The sequence below is a fragment of the Rosa rugosa genome, chromosome 2 (assembly GCF_958449725.1).
Source record: "Rosa rugosa chromosome 2, drRosRugo1.1, whole genome shotgun sequence".
Lineage (NCBI taxonomy): Eukaryota > Viridiplantae > Streptophyta > Magnoliopsida > Rosales > Rosaceae > Rosa > Rosa rugosa.
Genome location: NC_084821.1, coordinates 57,687,508 through 57,707,731, shown reverse-complemented (window position 1 = coordinate 57,707,731; position 20,224 = coordinate 57,687,508). Strand labels below are relative to the sequence as shown.

The 20,224-nt window shown below is 38.6% G+C and overlaps 3 protein-coding genes across 3 annotated transcripts; 2 read left to right on the top strand and 1 right to left on the bottom strand.

The window, feature by feature from the left end:
* On the top strand, nucleotides 1–1,666 carry LOC133733597 (metacaspase-6-like). The gene is made up of 2 exons (XM_062161237.1): nucleotides 1–408; nucleotides 680–1,666. Exons 1-2 carry the CDS (start codon nucleotides 63–65, stop codon nucleotides 1,453–1,455), a joined length of 1,122 nt encoding a protein of 373 aa, XP_062017221.1. The 5' UTR covers nucleotides 1–62; the 3' UTR covers nucleotides 1,456–1,666.
* Nucleotides 1,667–2,930: 1,264 nt separating this feature from the next.
* LOC133728738 (metacaspase-4) lies at nucleotides 2,931–4,919 on the top strand. The gene is made up of 2 exons (XM_062156170.1): nucleotides 2,931–3,396; nucleotides 3,813–4,919. The coding sequence occupies exons 1-2, from the start codon at nucleotides 3,051–3,053 to the stop codon at nucleotides 4,706–4,708; spliced, it is 1,242 nt and encodes a 413-aa protein (XP_062012154.1). The 5' UTR covers nucleotides 2,931–3,050; the 3' UTR covers nucleotides 4,709–4,919.
* On the bottom strand, nucleotides 4,887–19,752 carry LOC133728736 (protein FORGETTER 1). Its single transcript, XM_062156168.1, has 32 exons — nucleotides 19,116–19,752; nucleotides 17,409–17,474; nucleotides 17,047–17,220; nucleotides 16,822–16,952; nucleotides 16,634–16,710; nucleotides 16,122–16,303; nucleotides 15,911–15,988; nucleotides 14,943–15,075; nucleotides 13,994–14,054; nucleotides 13,645–13,726; nucleotides 12,645–12,773; nucleotides 12,363–12,506; nucleotides 12,181–12,280; nucleotides 11,971–12,102; nucleotides 11,508–11,578; nucleotides 11,261–11,433; nucleotides 11,074–11,167; nucleotides 10,458–10,555; nucleotides 10,257–10,392; nucleotides 10,064–10,170; nucleotides 9,563–9,658; nucleotides 9,392–9,479; nucleotides 9,176–9,287; nucleotides 8,448–8,553; nucleotides 8,245–8,368; nucleotides 7,925–8,002; nucleotides 7,715–7,833; nucleotides 6,546–6,599; nucleotides 6,361–6,463; nucleotides 5,859–5,987; nucleotides 5,549–5,660; nucleotides 4,887–5,275 (listed from the first exon to the last, which is right to left on the bottom strand). Exons 1-32 carry the CDS (start codon nucleotides 19,569–19,571, stop codon nucleotides 5,238–5,240), a joined length of 3,783 nt encoding a protein of 1,260 aa, XP_062012152.1. The 5' UTR covers nucleotides 19,572–19,752; the 3' UTR covers nucleotides 4,887–5,237.
* Between the last annotated feature and the right edge of the window lie 472 nt (nucleotides 19,753–20,224).

Genomic DNA, 20,224 nt, shown 5'->3' with positions numbered 1-20,224 from the left:
GCAAATTATTACATCACAGATCGAAGAGAGAGATAGTGTTCGAGTAAGAAGCTAGAATAACAATGTCGAAGAAGGCAGTGCTGATCGGCTGCAACTACGAAGGCACCGAAGGCGAGCTCAAGGGCTGCGTTAACGACGTCAAACGCATGTACGCGTGCCTCACCGAGCGCTTGGGCTTCGAAGAAGACAATATCGAGGTTCTGATAGACGCCGACGATTCCTACCCTGATCCCACCGGAGAAACCATCCGCAGGGCTATTACCAATCTGATCCAAAATGCCGAGCCCGACGACGTGCTTTATATTCATTACAGTGGACATGGGACTCGCCTTCCCGCTGAGACCGGCGACGATGATGACACTGGATATGACGAGTGCATCGTCCCTACTGACATGAACCTCATCACTGGTCATTTCTTCAATTCTTTCTCTTAACTTTGGAGTTTTCAGATTTGGCTATGATCAGTTTTTTTCTGTTGTTGTGTGTTGATTGATGGACCTTGATCCAAAATCTTTGGACAAACTGATCTAGATTTAGTCTACTGATATGAAAACGTTTCGAATGCTACCTATCAAATATATGCTAATGACGTTGTTTGGAATTTCTCAAGTACTATGCTTTTGATCATGTATAAATGTTGAGTTGGTTCACAATTGTGATACACTGTATTTGTTCACAGATGATGACTTCAGGGATTTTGTGGATGAGCTGCCGGAAGGTTGCAAGCTGACTATTGTGTCCGATTCATGCCACAGCGGAGGCCTCATTGATGAATCTATAGAGCAGATAGGCGAGAGCCACGTAGAGAACCAGATCGAAGGAGAGGAGCAAGAGGACCAGCAAGAGTCTGAGGACAGAGACATCAGGAACAGAGACCTGCCAGTCGAAGTTCTGGTAGAGATACTCAAGCAGAAAACAGGAAGGGATGACCTTGATGTTGGGAAGCTGAGGCCAACAATTTTTGATGTTTTCGGTGAGGAAGCTAGTCCCAAGATGAAGAAGTTCATTAAGGGCATGATAACCAAACTCGAGAACTATGACAATGAAGAGCATGACGAGGAAGAGGAAATGGAGATGTGCATGGCCTTAGCGTTTCTTAAAGAGAAGATCGAAGAGGACGAAGAGTGGGCAAGGCTAGTTATGGAAATAGAATATGAGAACGATCAAGAGATTTATGCCGGACAATACCGTGGTATCATTCCCGATGGCGGCATTCTCATCAGTGGCTGCCAGAGCCACCAAACTTCTGCTGATGCAAATCCTACAGGAGATCCGAACGAAGCTTATGGAGCTCTTACTAATGCAATGCTGACCATACTTGAGGAAACAGATGGTGAAATTTCATACCAAGACCTTGTTTACAGGACAAGGCAGATTCTGTCAGAAACGGGATACTCCCAGCGACCTGGGCTTTATTGCAGTGACCAATACGCCGATGCTCAGTTTTTGGGCTGACCTCAAGTCTAATCTGTATGTATATTATTTGAATAATGTTGAGCGAGGTGTGCTTCTGCTGCTTTTAGTCTGGAAGTTGGATGACAACTTATTTTCTGTTAGGTGTGGCTATTGACGCTCTACAAATTTTTCTTTTTTCACCCTATAACATTACGACATTAGCGTAAAATATTTTAACATTAAATTATAATAAAAGATAACATTTTGTTGTTTATTACATCGTATGAAACACTTATATCTGTATTTAAATTAGTTTTAAGTCCAAAAACCATGACCTGTTTTGATTGTACATAATCATTTTGTCTTTGAAAATGTGTAAACAAAAGTAGTTTGTTAGATAAAATTGGAACAAATATGGTCCTAGTAAATTGTTAAACACTTGAACGTTTTTCGATTTGGCTAATTTTTTATAGTATTCATCTGTGCGTGTGTGTGTGTCTAGAAAATGAGTGGTTTAGATTACTATATTACATGCTTAAAATATGATGGTCCTCAAACTTGAAGTTTGTGGAGGCCCTCATTAGAACCTCTCTATATAGAGCATTATTCATGAAATGTTTGTTCACAAGAGGCATGTCTTTTATTTTTTATTTAATTTTCATTCCAATCACTAAATAGTAAAAGAAAAATTGACGCGGTTTTTCCAGTTTGTCAATCCTCTATTATAAATTCTTTTTTATCATGGCCTATAGGAACCAGGCTATCTACCGCGGTCTTTATAGTTCTTGAAAATGAAGATTGTGGAATCTAAAGGGACTGATTCTTCAAGTCATGGTTTTTTTTTTTTTTGGGAGAAGTCGAGTCATGGTTCATTGTTGAAAGTTGGACGGCTTATTGACACATATTTGGTTGAAATTGTTCTTGAGCCTTACATGAGCTCACAAAAGTTCGCGCAAATTCCATAGCTTTGGTCTGCTATCCCGATCATGATTTTCATACCCCCAAAGGGAAATGTCATTCCCTTTTTGGTCGGTTGTGAACGAGGAAGGATTCAAACCCTCAATAACCGTGGTTCATAGGTCACGTGCTCTAATCCTCTGAGTTAGAAGTCTCACTCTTCAATAAGTCATGATATCTCACTTTTGTCCAATCACATAAAATATAATAAGCATGACAAATACAACTGCAGAATTTTTAAATGAAGACTTTCAAATCAACAACGAAGTAAATGTTATAAATTTTAATTAATTTTTTCTTTATATAAAATATTTAACTGTTAATTTAGAAATCCTCGTTAAATGTTGATAAAATCGTGACTGAGACGACATGGGGCAAGTGATGGTAATGCAATCATAGCCAAGACGTGCTTTCACATCTCTTTTTATCATCGTTATCCGATTTTCTTCTTCTGTTTGCCGACAATCCAGCCAAAAAGAAGAAAGATAAAATAATAACAATAATAATAATAATAAAAGTAATAAAATAAAAGTCTTGGAATGTTATTGGGATTGGCAAGAAGGCCCCCCCCCCAGAGTATACATGACCTCACCACCACCAGCCAGTCAGTCACTAGTCCTACCCATACAGCCAGATCATATATATTACATTACACTAAGAAAAGGAGAATCATCGTGGCCCTGTAAGAACCGATAACAATGGCGAAGAAGGCAGTGCTGATTGGCTGCAACTACCAAGGCACCAAGGCCGAGCTCAAGGGCTGCATTAACGACGTCAACCGCATGTACACCTGCCTCATCGATCGCTACGGCTTTTCCCAGGAGGACATCAATGTTCTGATCGACACAGACGACTCCTGCACTCAGCCAACCGGCAAAAACATCCGCAGGGCTATCACCCATCTTATCCGATCTGCCGATTCCGGGGATGTTTTGTTTGTTCACTACAGCGGACATGGGACCCGCCTTCCCGCCGAGACCGGCGATGACGATGACACGGGTTACGACGAGTGCATCGTCCCCACTGACATGAACCTCATCACTGGTCATTTCTTCTATACCTAGCCCCCCTCTCTCTCTCTCTCTCTAAAGTCTTGAGTTTTTTTTTTCTGTTTTGGTTATGATCGGTTTTCATGTTTTTGTGTGTTGATTGATTGATCATCGAAATTGAAATCTTGGGTTCTGTTGATGATGATCCGGAATCTTTGGAACAAACGAATCTAGAATTGTTGTTGGTTTTTGGGATCTTGATCATTCCCTCCCTTTATCTTGATGTTGTGATTTTGTCGATTTAATTTCATCAAAATCTCTAAAATCCTGCAAGATAGATAAAATATAAGCTAATGATCTTGTTTGGCGTTTCTCAGTGTGCTATGCTTTTGATCATGTATGAATGTTCAGTTCGTTATCGTGATCGATAGTTATAAGTTCACAACAGTGATGTGTTGTGTCTGTTAACAGATGATGACTTCAGGGATTTTGTGAACGAGCTGCCGGAGGGTTGCCGGCTGACTATTGTGTCGGATTCGTGCCACAGCGGGGGGCTCATTGATCAATCTATAGAGCAGATAGGCGAAAGCCACAAGGGGCAACAGAGTGAATCTAGCTTCGGTCATGGGATCAAGAACTTTCTGAAGGAGCGCACAGGAGATGCACTCGAGTCTCGTGGAATCCACCTTCCTTCTTCATTTCGCCGCCATGGACGCGATGAGGAAGAGTCTGAGGACAGAGAGATTGACCTTGGAGATGGCGAGTGGGGAAATATCAAGAGCAGAGAGCTGCCACTCTCAACTCTCATAGAGGTGCTCAAGCAGAAGACAGGTAAGACTGATATTGATGTTGGGAAGCTGAGGCCAACACTGTTTGATGTCTTCGGAGATGATGCTAGTCCCAAGGTGAAGAAGTTCATGAAGGTCATCTTGAACAAACTCCAGAACCACGAGGGTGCAGGCAGTGGTGGGTTGATGGGGAAGATAGGAGGCCTGGCTCAAGAGTTTCTTAGACAAAAGCTCGAAGAGAACGAGGAGTATGCAAAGCCGGCTTTAGACACAGAAATGGGTGGCAAGGAAGAGGTTTATGCCGGAGCATCTCGTCGTGCTAGTCCTGACGGCGGGATTCTCATCAGTGGCTGTCAGACGGACCAGACTTCTGCTGATGCCACTCCTTCAGGAGATCCGTCCCAAGCTTATGGAGCTCTTAGTAATGCAATTCAGACCATACTCGCTGAAGAAGGTGGTGAAATATCAAACCAAAGGCTTGTTCACAGGGCAAGGGAGATTCTGAAGGGACAGGGTTACAAGCAGCGACCTGGGCTTTATTGCAGCGACCATCACACCGATGCGCCTTTTGTGTGCTGATCTAAAGTCTTTATCTTTGTATTATTTGAATAATGTGGAGTCAAGTGTGCTTCTGCTGCTTTTAGTTTGAAGTTCGATGAGAACTGAACTTCAAACTTGGATATAGAGGAAATTCTGTTTTATTAATTATTCGAATGCTCTTGGACAAGAAGGTTTTCTAATTGATCTGGTGTTTGAATGAAACTCGAACAAATAGGATTTTTCTATTTCATCTAACGTTTGAATAACAACTATATTATGATCGGGATACAAATCAGAGAGCCTAGTAACCTAACCTAGATCATTGCCTTCAATTACAATGTTGTTGATATACAAATTACAAGGCAAAAAATGGAGATGAGGGGAAGTTGAGAAAAACAAAAAATCAAATTGAATGAAGTGCACCGTTCGATAAAAGGTGCAGAAAAATCCCTCTGTTCTTCTATTTCAAAGGTATGTGGCTTCTGCCATCCTTCCGGAAGTACATTCTTCTGCTTCCAAGATTATCACAGCATATAGGGGACCAACTCAGGCAAAATTTACAACCAGGCTACTGTGAATCTTCAATTTCTTGAACCCATGCAAAATCTGTAACATTATCAGAGCAGACTGTCAGGGCAACTTTTAAAATGAACAAAACTATGAATGAATTTGTATCAGGATGCATCAATCAGATGAAATAGAGACTAGGTTCAGTTTAGCTGACAACTGAAAATTATCTAAATAGAAGCTCATCTCAGAGATAATCTTCAAACGGTTCGGATTGAAATCCCCTTAATTTGTCTTGTTTTACTGGTGGAGTGCCTATTAGCAGAACAAAAGGAAAAACAAAAACCAAGACAAATGGAAAGACATAGAGACCTTGAAGTACGGCTTCAACAGCTGCATTGGGGACAAACAGACCAACGATTCTCTGGTTATCTGTTGTGGTTTCTATACGCACAACACGTAGCCGCCTGTGGCTTTGCCGGGACTGTGGAGATTGTCATGAAGGTTTATGAGCTATAATATTGGAATTAAGGGTACATGTACAAGAGCAATTGTAATGGAAAACTAGAAAAATAGTTCATTGCAATCAAAATTGTGTGAAACAAGCACAGCTCTGAAAAAAGAACCAGTGACTCCATCAGGTCCAAAATGAAGTCAGATCGTAAAGTAGCAGATAGAATACCTGCTTAGAAAGAGCTTTCTCAATAGTGCCCCATACAGGAAGAATGAGACCACCTAATACATTTACTTCCTGCAGTCTTCTGCCAACAGTACAGAAGTTGCCAACCTTACACTTGGGACCATGCATGCACTGCGAGTACAGGTGAAAGTAAGCTATGGCAACAAGAATTAAATAGAAAAGAAATAAGTGATGTATGCACTGAGGAAGACCATTCTAGTATATCCATATATGGGATTAGCACATTTGTGCTTCTCAACTGATGCCAGAAACAAAATGAGAAGTTCAAGAGAGAGGCATTCAGAGCTGCAATGAATGTAGGATTTCCCAAAGATACAAAACTACAGTTTGAACAAAATTTGGTCCAACAACAATCATTATGCAACAGTTTGTTTTCTTCTATCCTTGATATATGATGATATGTAAACCAACTGTTTTGAACCCAAAATGAAGAAAACAACAATAACTACTTCCACATCAAATAATATTCATCCAGGATCTACACCTGTTTGGATGAAACTTCATATTCATCATTCCAACCGCTGCGAGCCTTCTCCAACGATGATGTTCTTCTGTATTTGCTTTTTAGCTCAGACAGAGACATTTCTCTGGATAAGGGAATAAGAAATTAGTGAAAGTGAAAGGTATATTAACAAGATTAATGAAGCATGGCATTTAGAAACTCATTACCTCACCGACTCTCCAACTGCCGGACGGACTATCTTATAGGACCCAGAAGTAGAACTGAAACACAATGGGGGTAAAACAGTGAAAACAGTAAACCAAGCAGGTTTCACCAATTGAAGTAGAACCCCTTGAAGATTTAAATGTTCCTTGTTAAAGTACAAAGCAATACTAGGCCAGCATATCAATAGCAAAGCATTTCAGAGAAGTTTGACAAAAAAATAATAAAGTATTTTTGAGCAGAGTTAATCATAGCACACATCAGGTTTCAAATGACATTACGTTTCAATTGTATCTGAGTATGTTCATTATTCATAAGGTTTCCATCGATTATAGACAAAGTTCTTAAAGGGTGTCCTTAGCAACAAGGGTTTAGTGGAATGTCTTTGCACCCATTCTAACCCTCTCAAGGTACCTACTTAGCTGTTTTCTAGAGTTTCCTGAGCACAAAAATGATTATGGGCTTGCCTAGAGGCCTCGGTTCTGAAAACTAGGTTAAAGGGGTATCCAGAAGGAATAGGGAAAGAAAAAAAAAAGATAATAAAGAAAAATATATTTGGGACCTTGTGTTTTAAAATAGATGTATTTTTCACCTCTTCTGTTGCAATTTGATTTACAACCAATAAAAACCAAGTCGTGTCCTGTTCCTAGAATTTCATAGAAAATAGAAGTAAACTGGACTGGTGATGTAACAATGATGAAGAAAAACTAGAGGGAAAATAAAATTCCAGAAACTGATGATTAAGCAAAAAAGGGTTAAGGATAAATTTTCAGAAACCCAGATATTAACCTTGATTGATTATAAACAACTACTGTATTTTCCGGAACATATATTTAAAGAAATGATAATGACAAGAAAAATACAATGTTTGGAGGATAACCAACCCAATCCAAAATATCAAAGGCAGTTAGAAAAAAAAAATTGAGAAATCTACCAGAAAAAAAATATAATGTATAGAACAAGAAATAAACTTTATAATCAACTTAATTGATTAAAGAAACTATTCTGATAAAATAAATTTCTAAATACCACAATACAAGTAAAAAGCCAATTGACACATGCGTAAGCGTGTGTTAAGAGGCTAGTAATATATAAAGCAGTTGATTAACTGCTCCAGAGTATTATAGGCAGAACCATCGAATTTCAAAAATACAAAAGACTCCAATTTTAATACCTTTCAAAGGCTAATATGGTATGGCGCCTCCCCATCCACTCCCTTCTAGATTCATAGAAGCCATCATGAGCACAACTAAGCCCCTCCTCTTGTTTACCTTCAAGCATGGCACTTGCAGACTAGAACATATAATATTAATTACATTGTACGATGAATAATTTCAGAGAAAGAAAACCCCCGCAGAACTAGTCATGAGAAAATGAAAGGTACCTCCCATGTGATGCCACGATCCAGGGTAAAAGTGAAGAGCACAGTTGAAGCTCCAGACATTTCGTCAACATGGACAGTCTGCATCAGATTGGAAGTCAACATAATATAACATGTAACAGTGAAGTTCACTTGGTCACCAAGGACTTTGTGGTCAATCATCCTTGGAGTTAATATCAAGGGTACAGATTAAAAGAATGGACAAGTGTTTTAATCTCAACCCTTGAAATAAAATCCAAGGTACCACAAAATCCTTGGTCACTTGGTGACCAGGTGAACACTACTCTGATAAGCAAACATAAGAAGATTATATGAAGCCTGACCTTTGGAGTTCCTTGTAGCTCTATAACATTAGCTTTCATATCAACAATCCCAGAGTCAAGATTTCCTTCAATGCGTGCATTATGGACAAGAAGATCCAAAATACTAACAAATAACTCGAACAGCCTGTGCTTTGCCAGTGTCAGAATATTGAGCCCGACTAACTGCAATAAGGAAAGCACTGTTTAACTTGCATATTACTGACCTATTTTGTACTTTAGGTGGCAATCCTAAAATCCGATTGAGGAAACGTCCGACGTCATGCATGTCTGAATCAGCTACACGGCCAGAGAGCTTGCCAGAATCTTTAGCTACATCACATACAGGGATATCATCAACAGAAGCACAGAATATAGTTAAAAGGAACAGCATGCTGGCAATCAGCATAGATAATCCAAATCTAACTTTAATGAAGTACTATATAGTTGCCTTAATAGTCAAAATAGCCCCATTGCACTAGTGAACTTAACAATTTTCACTGCTTGATTTTATTTAGCCAATTCGCTCGTCCCAATATTCCCCACTCTGTCAATTTAAAGTTTCCATCCATCATTCTGTACAAAGTACCATGTTGGAGGGTATTTTTGTAGCTTCATTTTCCCAAAAAAAAAAAAAATTAAAACTAATTTAAAAATATATATATAATCTTTATATCTTATTAACTTATTAAGGGTAAAGTGGGAACAGGATCATTTTCTTTGACTGATTGATGGATGGAACTTTGGATTTGGAAGGGACAGGTTGGTCATTTTAGAGAGTCAGAAGTGCAAATTGGCTAAAAGCAGCCGGGGGAACTGACATTTTGTTATTCCCAGGGGTATTTTAGGCTATTAAACTTATAAAATTAGCAATGTATTAGGAAAAAAAGATACTGACTTTGCCACCAACTTATTATCTACTATGATAAGATATAAATGTTCTTAGAAAGATTACCATCCCTAATTATTCCTACAAACACAAGAGCAGCTCTTGCCTCCTCAATAAAATCTTGGATTGTCTCCGGGTCTTCAGATGAACATCCTGGTGGTACAACAGGCAGAGCTTCCTGGACATTGAATTCTAGTTATTTTGCATTATAATTGAATGTTTATTTGTAGAAATTTATTTTGGAAGTAACTAAACTATTTGCCAGGAGAAGTTCATAAAAACCTGCTCCAATATTCCTCTATACATCAATATTAATGCCTTCTTTCCATAAGCACTATCATAATTATAGGCACTCAATGATGGGCCTGCCCTGCAATCCATCAGACCACATAATGAATCACAGGACAAAGTTTACTTAATGGCTATAAAATTACTGAATCAAATTCAGCTAACCTGCGATCACCCTGAGTTAGAGCTCCAAGAGATTGTAATCTCTTTGCAACAATGGATGCAAACCGACGTTCTCCACCGAGGTTAGTAAAGAGTAGCCTGCGAAGAAAACAAATATCGAACTGATTCACCCACTTTAAATAACACTAACAAGATATCTGTTCCAGCTTATGCCATTCTAATTAGTGATCACATTGCTCAAAACATGAAAAATGATGAACACTGAAACACATTTACTTCCAAAGCCACCAATTTGATCACTCTGGCCATAAATTCAACCAAAACCACTCAGACATCAGATTCCATAAGCTTACAATAATTAAGGATATCTGGATGCTATTTCATTACTTAGTCACTTTTACAAGCCCAAATTGTACCTAGCTAGAATAGTCATTTCTAAATTAAAGGTCAATAGAAAAGCTAAAACCTATCAATCAGTAAATTACTTTTGTACCCAAAAAAAAAAATAGAAAACCATTTACACTTATTGTCTATTCAGTTGACCTGTATTCAGGAGCAGAAGCTTGATTTGACCGGTGAGTTCTTCCAAACTGTTGAATCGCTCGATCGGCACTCCAAGGAAGTTCCAGGGTTAGATGTACCCTTCTTTTCTGTCGTTAAGTTGTAGAATGCATGTAAATAGAACAAGCAAGCGAGGCAACTCATGATGCAAAAAAAAGAGAAAAGATAGACATACCTGATTTACAGCTCTTCTATCTGCCTGCAAAGAAACACCAGCTGACCCAGCCTCAGAAATTATAGCAACAAACTTTTTGCCATCCATGAAAAGCTGTTTCTCATGCATGTTGACCATCTCCATGGAAACCTCCTTCCTAAAGCAAAGTTTAGTTTAGCCAACATAAAGAGTTGAAAATGAGAGAGAGGGGGAAAAACTCACGTGTTTCGAGCCTGATAGGTAACACCTTTACCATTAGATGCCCTCACAAGCATACCTCGCCTTCCTGTCATTTCAGCTACTTTATCAGGGCCTCCAAGCTGCCCCCCACCCCAAAGAAATAAACCACCAAAAAGAAATTAGAAAATAAAACTCTGTTTGATAAAAAAAAGTTAAGTAGTAAACAGTAATCTGGAGGTTAAATCAGTATTAATTAAGCCAATAAGGCTTAAGGTTAAATTTTCTAAAACCCATACAATACCCCAATCTATATATAACTCTTAGCATAAATGGATTAAATAAAAGAGGGGCAAACTTGTAACTATGTGGTGGAAAAGACTAGGATAAACACAGTTACTCCCTCATATTTAGCTATGCAGAAACTGCATAGTAGCAGTATTATGTAATGACTGTTGGATGCAATGGCTTGTACATGAAAAGATGGCTTCCACTGCTTCCTTTTCAGATGGAGCAAGGAATATTGCTAATCGACATAGACTCAAACTAGAGTGAACCTTAGAGTGAGCTCTCATTTCCGAATTACATTTACTACAGAGTTAGAATGCTCATATAATATTACAACTTTTGCATACTACAAATAAGAAGGTGTGGCTTCTACCTGATCAATGATATCGTCCAAAGGATTGTTTGGAAGATCCAAGGAACGAATTATCCCCAGAATTTTTGACTTACGCTCCAAAGCTGCTTCATACCTAAAACAAGATTATGAAACTCATATTGATGATTACATGATAAAGAACTTCTAAAACATGAGGCCCTTATGGGGAAAAAGAATTTATAGTTACCTCTTCTTCAATTCAGCTATATACTGCTCTCTCCGTTGAAGATATTCATCTGTTTTTTCCTTGCACGAATGACATGACCAATCTTCTGATACCTCATCTATCACAGGTGGGATAAGGCATTCAGCATGGACCAGTTGGCCACAACAAGAACAGTGGAGCAATTTCTTTCTTTCCTGCAGAAAGTAACTAATGGATAAGTAACATAATGCAAAAGATCAAGCCATCTTAATATATCAAATAGAAGTACCGTTTCGGCATTGCAGATTTCACAGATTTGAAACTCGTCATCTGATTCAGTAGATTCAACAGCAGAATCAGCTGCATTCATCAAAACAAACATGAGAATTAAAAATCATGCACAATAGCCTACAGCAATCGTATAACTGCTGACCAAACATAGAATAAAATGATTCATGACTGAAGCAGAAATGCCCTAAAAGAAGAACATACTGAAACTATTGAACAATTACACAAAATATTCTAGCAGGTGCATTCCACACAAAAGAAAAGGAAACTAAACAAAAATTTGTAATTGCTCAAAAAAAAAATATATATTGTAAAAGCCACTGAGAGATATGCCAAATTATGACTTCCAGAATCTAACCAGAAATTACGTATGTTTGGGAGCAAAATTCTATGTGAGAAACATCAAGATATCAAAGATAAAGACATGCACTCTATGTGTCATCAGCTGGTGTTCTAAATCTCACTTTCAGATTCTTCGTCACTTTCGTTATCAATTGGCGGTTGCACTTTTGCAACTTTCCTCACTCTTCCTTTCATCGAAACACCAGGACTTGCTGAGTGCCTCTTCCGTTGAAGCTCCTTTACACTTTCTTCTCCTATTACAACTCAAAAGATTTAATAGGTAGCAACACTAAACTAAATCATTTGCAAAGAATAGTACTATAACACACAACCTGTGACAGGATCAGGCTTTTCAGGCAAAGGATAGTTTTCTTCAACAAATTTCAGCAACAGTTCTCGAGGTCCCGAAATAAAATCATCAAGCTCAAGACCCTGCGGAAACGCCAAAAAATAAATAAATATAGTAAAGAAAAAACAAATAACCAAGTACAAATGAAACCCATATACTACCCACATATTTAGTCACAGCTTCTTCAGTTCGTGCCTCTCCAGTACTCTGAAGGCCAATTACGACACACTTGTCATCCATCAATGCTTTCTTCGCTAGTCTTACAGCAGCAGGAACCTTAGCCGACATACACATATGTCTAAAGAAACGCTGCAACATATGGACAAGACAGATAGCATTAGAAGACTGATATATATAAAAAAAAATCTAAAAGCACAACTGCAATAGTTTGAACAATTGTGAAAAGTCTAAACTTTCAAACATCCATGAACCAAGAATATTAGATACCTGATGACTAGCCCAATACAATCGCCAGACTTGACTAGAAATGGGCTTTTCATTAGTGAGATAGGCAGTAGCTGTTAGTATTTCGACTCGCAGCTCTGTCCAAAATTCTGCTGCTTTTTTGTACATTTCCTAAGAAGACAACAATGTGATATTATCACATAAGCAAATTAAAAACATTTAGAAAACTCAAGCATCACATGATCAGAGAGTAACTGTGCCTCGCTAAAAGTAGTACAGGATGCAGAGCTGGACTAATGGGAAGAAAAAGGAAATCTATGAAGAAAGATCTTCGATTAACAACGAGCACATCTCCAGTTAAAATCAGATCACAAACTAAGTACGCCTTTATATGTTACTGATCAAAATTAAAGTTGTTGAATAGTCAAGATAGTATGGTTCTACATCCTGTATTATTGTGCCGACCTAACGAGGAACAAAAAGGGAATTTTATGACGAGGTCTTCGATTGATTAGCACATTCAGATCTTGCCCCTTAAAGCAGCACGCAAACTAAGTATGCCTTAGATGTTCTGATGAATTTTAAAATTGTTGAATCATCAAGGTGTATTCTTATTTTAAAAAAAAAAAAAAAATCATCAAGGTGTATTGAAACATTTTTCTTTTCTTCCTACTTAGTCTTCTAGATTGCGCACTTCTATCTCTCAGATATCTAGCCATATATGTAAGGTTTCTTTCTTTCTCCCTCTCTCTTCAGACGTCAGTGATCCAGTTTATAGCAATTCTTTTGCAGTCCACTACTTCAGAACGTCAAATTAAAGTTACTCTAAAGATTCTAAGCAGACCATATCAGGGCTCTTGTTCTTCCAGTCTTTTCCTGTACTTAAGAGATGTTACTTATAGTCAGTTGTCTATATATAGCAAGTTTTTTATCATGCTTGCCTCCTAAGCCGCATTGTTACATTCTTCGCAGCTGTTGCTACTAATTAAATCCTAAATCTCAGATTGTGCCTCAGATATATAAGCACATGAGTGTATTATACCATCATTTCATCTTCTAGTGGTGCCTCAACAACGTCAAACTCTGCTCCTTTATAGCTAAGAGTACGACAGACATACATCCCCCTGAAACATCAAAGAACATAATTAACACATTTATCTCAAAACAACAATCGTGTTCTAAGGACCTAAGTTGAGGACTTGCATCTCAGTTATTAGAGTATATGTGGACAGATGCAAAGCACACTGGGTGACAGTGAGTACATTTTATCGATCTATATCTGAGTTAGTAGCTGAATGCAGGTCCTCAACTTGAGTCCCCAACTTAGGTCTTCATTACAACGTCTCTGCTCATAACAAGTCTTTTAAACGTAATTTTCTCAACTCAATTACCTTGCTTTCATGTCCATGGCAACAAGTTCAAGTGCACCAACACCTCCTTTCTCAAGAGCAGCTACAGAAAATATGAAAGAAAATTCTCTTTTTGATTATCTGGAAGCTAGGAACTAAATGTAAAAGTAAACACAGAAGAATTGAAGTTGTTGTGAACAAGCAAGCACAAACAGAAGAATGAACATATGTTATAAACTTATATAATATGTAGACAAAGGAAACAAACAATAGAAATGGCTCTTGCTTGAAATACCATGAATTCCAATGTGACTATAGATGCCAGGTTTTTATATTTGTTTCACTAGGGTAGTTTGTTTTGCTTGATGTCCATTTTTCTAGTACCCTTTATCCCCATATAACAAAGTTCCTGTTTCCTATACCGAAAAATGGTATATAAATAATAATTAATATTGATGACCCTGATAATAATATTAACTCAGGATAATGACAATGAAGATCCCAACTAAGCAATCTAATCGTCCAGCAATTCAGAAAAATTTGAACCTAAACCCTATGGCGTGACGGATTTGCACTGCATGATTTTGTATCTGTTGCTACAACTAGCTGAAGAGAAACACATCCTACAAAAGGTAAAAACACAGAAGAATTCACATATTGCTTAAATTATGTGCATAGATTCTTCAAGACAGTTACCACTGTCACAAGTGGAAAATTTTGTTTGTTCCGACCCTAACAAAACAAAACCACTCTAGGGCATTAGACAAAATGGGGAAAGAAAAGACAAAGGCAAAACTGTAAACACACAAAGGAAAGCATAGTGAGCCTGAGACACAGAGAGTTCGAGAAAGATCATCTAAAAATGATGGCACCACTATTTCAGCATCAAAACTAAGCAAAATATATACACAAAAGGTCTTATGAATAATAGAAAATTAAACAATAAACAAGAGAAAAAAAGATATAGAGTTACTGTAAGCAAAAACCCCACCTAGAAATTCACGGAACTCAGAAAAAGATGTTCCAGGGCCCCAAAGACCAAGCCGAACCATGTAACCCAAGTTGCGTGGTTCTGATGCACCAGTTGCCGAGCAATAAATAACCCGAGCTTCAGGCAGTCGAGCCTGTGATGTCAGGAAAAAAAATATATTAGAATTTACAGATTACTTTTATACAATTTTGTGCTCACATACTGCTACAGATCATTTTATCCTTGTATAAAACAAAATTTGGTATTACAATCATGCATAATTGTGTCATGTGAGGTGAGGGGATTTTTTCTCTTTTTTTTGTTGTGTGTTCATGGGATTAAGAGATGTAAATAGGTTGGAACTGCAGTGACAAACTTCAAGGTAGAGCTTCTCCTTAAAACTTTTTTTTTAATCACAAATTATCAGTATTGAGAATCTTTTTCTGCAACCTTTATTCAGCTATTCTGGTTTGAAAAATTGTATTATTTATTCCGGTGCACATGTCCAACATATAGGATTCGAGCAGAATGCAATGGAAACATTTTTGCACTAGAGGACATTAAAGTAAAAAAAAAAAAAAAGGGAACTTCAATACAGATATATTTGTCCAAATTGGCAGGAAAAAATTGGGTATTAAAATGACAAGGAGAGGCCATTTGTGTCTCGAGTCTCAACTTTGACCCAAAATTTCCACTGGCTACAATAGATCTAACAATTCCGTGTTTCTTAATCCAAATTATATTGACTAGAAGAAATTCATTTAGAACCTTAGTTTATTAGCATCAACATTTTGGCTGGATTAAGTTGAATGCAACACACCCACTAAGGTTATCTGAAATGAGATTGAGTTGCACTTAATAAGCATAGCAGTAATCAGAATCATGAAAATCCCCGATAAAATACAAGGAGACCAATGCAATTTTAAACAGCTACAAAAACAAAGGAACCTAAGATCTTAATAATCAGTATTTGCAACTTGAAGACAAACCTGAATGTCAAGAACTGCTTCACCGGTTCGTGTTGGCTGACTTCCAGCTTCAGGTATCAAATTTTTGGCTTTGTGACACTACAATGAAGCCATTGACCTTTAGCAATAGAAAGCAGAATATATTGACACCATGGAACATATTATTCCATCAATTAATTTAAAAGACAATTTGAAGTTCATACAAAATATATTTATGATGAACAAATATTACCTCGTCAAAGACGATAAGACCATCATATCCTGATCCACACCACTGCACAAGCTGCTGCATGCGTGAACGACCTTTCTCAGAAGATGCTATAAGGCTGCTGTATGTGAGGAATATAACTCCCTCCTTGATGCCAACAGACTTGGAATCAAGCTTAGAATATGGCAGCTTGTTCAAAGCATGAACTGCAAACCAAATTGAATATACGTAATATTGATCTCAAAGATAGAGCTTATCACACAGGGAAGAACAGGAGAGTTCTGAAATCTAGAAACATAACAAAACTTTGTAAGCAATTAATGGAACGAGGTAAAGTACCATCCAATAACTGTTTAAATCGTCCACATCATATTTATATTCTGTAACCACCCCCCTCTTATATATCCAATATTTGATGCTTTAATGAGTAATCTTTATTGTCATCAATAAGAAATTATATGTAGTCACATCCATCAGCTTAGCATCTCTTGCAACTACATCGTCCATATCTGAAAACTATGATGCTTTACATTTACCTTCTATACAAGTTGCGCCTACATCATCTAAGTCTCTTCTTGCATCAAACTTCAAGTCTGAACCAACAGAAATCCACCTGCATGATTTCGGTTCCGAGAGCAGAAGCGTTACATAACCTTTCAAATACATGACATCAGCTTAGCAAAATTTTAACTTGGGTAAATTCCAACCAATGAAACAAACTTACACTGCCTTTCTCCTCCCATGGTGCCAATTTTCCCAAATTAACCCTGCAATTGTTCGACCTTTACCCACACCAGCTCCATCTCCAACAAAGAATCCAGCCCTAACACCACTTGGAAGGTGCTGGAGGTGTCTCTGTCAAGAAGACCAACACAGTTTCAATTTTTTTTTTTTTTTTTAAAAAAGGCATGCCAAGACCATTAACGAAAAGAGGGGCAATAATAGCAACCTGACAGGCATAAACCAATGTCTCAATCTGCAAACATGATAAAGCCTTTGAATTTTCCAAATCATCCTTGATTGTTAGGTCGTAAGTGGGCTCAGGTGGCTGCACAGCCGACAGGGATGATGTTTCCACAACGGGATCTGGATGAGGAGGTCCAATGGACAGCTTTGGAGGGCGCTGCACAAAGGTAGGCAACAAAAGTTATCGGAGATGCATGTTCCAGAAGTTTAAATGACAAGTCAATAAACAAAATTTGAGAAGAGAAAGAAACACCCAACATAGAACTATTAATCATGACTTCTCAAGAGTTTTAAGATGAAGCTAGCATAGAATAGTGCTTGTGAATGGAAAATGAAAATACTCACATAATCTGTAAATGTTTCCCCGGCCAGGCCACCTTCATCTTCTTCTCGCTCCACTTCAATGGCAACCTGACACATTTGAAAGTAGCAAGGAGAATATAAGCCTATGTGTTAAACTTGCCAATATGGTTCAGAATATAAACAATTCCATAATGCACATTTGAACTGTCTTTGAAATACAATGCAGGACTTGGTATTTTCAACATGTCCCCTGACAAACTGAGCCTAATACATGGATCAACTATATTGGGTGACATGACATGAAGCACATGTTACCATTATTATGCGTAGCACAAATTGCATGCTCTACTACCATGTCTTAAGAGTATCTGATCTAGGATTTTTTATCTCAACAGAAATACTGGTTGATTGCAATAGTTTCACAAACTATAAATAATCAACTAGGTATTAACAGTGAATATGAACCGATAAAACTCCTCTCAAGTATCAACTAAAAGCAATACAAAAAGATGAATTTTACTTCTCAGGAAAACCAAAACCCAATGTCTCTTTATTAAGTTAGGAGAGAAACACAGCTAATACTCAAGTTTACTAAACTGGAGTTCACATTATCAATTCAAGGACCAATTATTTTTGCTAGTTTGCCTCTAAGTAGATTTTACTATTTTAGCACTATCTATCAAAACTCTGTTCGTTACTGAAACCAACAAAAAAAAAAAAAAAAAAAGGAGACCAATCACCTTGTTTCCCCATGGTTAGTCCTAGTAGATTAAATTCCACAAAGACTCCGTGAATGAACTCTTCCAAGAAAATCCAACTCAGCAAAACATCATACAATATCATACCACTATTACATACAATATTATACTGGACAAAACTGTCAAATTATCTTATGAAAAAGAAACTGTCAAATAAGAAATAATACTTAAATTAGACCTATAAGAATAGTGAATCACAACTAGTACATACATAGCACAGACTACTAGAAAGGGGAAATGTGCCAAGGTAGGAGCATGCTCCTCCAATTGGTGAATCCAGTATCAAACAGAATTAGCTTTAGTGCACTACAGAGATACACTAAAGGTTTAAAGCACCACCGAGCAGAACCCCTAGCCGCAGCAACCATGTGGGTGTGTGTGTGCAAACAACTTTTATGAAATAATTAAATGACACTCACACCACGGGTGCAGCATCACAATGTTAGATTAGAAGCACGCTATACTTGCAGGTTTTCTCTCATCATAATCATAAGTTCTGACTACGCTCAATTCTGAAAATAAGTTGAACTTTCTAGACATGTTTTCAATATAGCCATTAAAAAGTTTTAAGTTTGAATATTGCGCTAATCTTCTTTCAAATTAAGTGAAACATTCCATCTTGTGTTCCTCTTTTGCTATTCCTTTCTAGTTTTCATTACATTCATCGGAACTCCAAAGATAAACAAACATAAGAGGAACTCTAGATTTTGAATACATAAATGGACAGTTATAATTTATTGGCGATCATCCAGTCAGTCACTTCTGAGTAACATTATTACAAATAATAACACCAATTTCAAAATCATAGCAGTCCCTTACTATGTGCTCGGTAATCACTTTTACATATGCCTAAAGGGTTCCGAAAGAGCTCAACCTAAACCATTATAATATATGAAGACTTTCCGGCACTCATAAAGTAACACTAGCAGCTTAAAAAATTCTACATTCTGCATTCCATATCCTAAATTCTTAGCAAAGTGAGTGACATTACCTCGTTGACCTCCTCGGAAGGCAGTGGTGGCAGCAAGAACTCTTTGAGCTTGGACACATCGACGGCGAGGTCAACATGGCACTGAGGGCACTGAAACCGAGAGAGTCCATGAGGCACATTGAGAATCGCCTTGCAGTTGGCGCAGGGGAGCTGGATCTTCGAAGGATCGACGCCGTGGGCGGCCACGTGCTGCGGCTGCGGCCGCGGCGGGGGCAGGGGAAGCGGGCCCTTGTTGGGCTGGTTATGGGCCTGGGCCCGGCTCATCAGCTCCGGCGGAAGCATCTGCGGCAATTGACACGTGCCGCAGACGAATTCGGTGACCCCGGCCGCGATGGTGAGGATCTTGTGGCAGCCGGCGCACCGCACCTGGACGCCTCCGACGGGCCCGCTGGCGCCGGCGGTCGGCAATTGCGGCGGGACCGACGGAGGCTGCTGCTGCTGCTGCTGCTGCGCCATGGTGGTGGATCAAAACCCTAGCGCGGTCTGGAATTGTGGCGGGGAGGAAGAGCCAGAATGGTTTAGGGAAGAGAGGATGATTTGGGAAGTTAAGGCGCGAAGAGAAGAGGGTTTGGGACTTCGGGGTTTCCCACTTTCCCTCTGTGTCTTTATTTTTTTGGCTTTTATTTGTGAGAGAGAGAGAGAGAGAGAGAGAGAGAGATCAAAATGACGTTTGCGATTTCCTCTCCCAATCTAACTGTACGCCTGAACCCGGCACGTGCGCTTGGCACGTGACATTCCCCTTTAAAGGCCAAAGACCTACTGTAACTGGACAGTAACTTCCACTGTAACTGTCATCTCCCCCACACAGAGAAGTCTTTGCCCGATGCATACTTTCTATATATGGTCGGACGGTTGTTGGGATATGTATGTGTGAAGCACAAACGCTACAAGTATCTGGGCACGGAGTCAAGCGAGAATCAATCAAGCATGCACCGCCAGAAGACAGCAGCCTGCATCCAGTTCTACAAGGCTTGGCACATGCATTGACCTAGATTTGCCCCCAGGGACCGGTGCAATGGAGGTTCAGACTTCAGACCTTACGTTTTCGTCAAGTCTCATACTCTCATTTATTCCCACATTGAAAATGGAAAGGACGCAAATCATGATCC

Excerpts from the sequence above, each read along its gene's own strand:
- LOC133733597 (XM_062161237.1), top strand. The coding sequence starts at position 63 with ATGTCGAAGAAGGCAGTGCTGATCGGCTGCAACTACGAAGGCACCGAA. Across the intron at positions 409-679 it reads TGACATGAACCTCATCACTG|ATGATGACTTCAGGGATTTT; the intron begins GTCATTTCTTCA and ends ATTTGTTCACAG.
- LOC133728738 (XM_062156170.1), top strand. The coding sequence starts at position 3,051 with ATGGCGAAGAAGGCAGTGCTGATTGGCTGCAACTACCAAGGCACCAAG. Across the intron at positions 3,397-3,812 it reads TGACATGAACCTCATCACTG|ATGATGACTTCAGGGATTTT; the intron begins GTCATTTCTTCT and ends GTCTGTTAACAG.
- LOC133728736 (XM_062156168.1), bottom strand. The coding sequence starts at position 19,571 with ATGGCGCAGCAGCAGCAGCAGCAGCAGCCTCCGTCGGTCCCGCCGCAA. Across the intron at positions 16,304-16,633 it reads AGGCGCAACTTGTATAGAAG|TTCATGCTTTGAACAAGCTG; the intron begins GTAAATGTAAAG and ends TTTGGTTTGCAG. Across the intron at positions 11,168-11,260 it reads ATAGCTGAATTGAAGAAGAG|GTATGAAGCAGCTTTGGAGC; the intron begins GTAACTATAAAT and ends ATCTTGTTTTAG.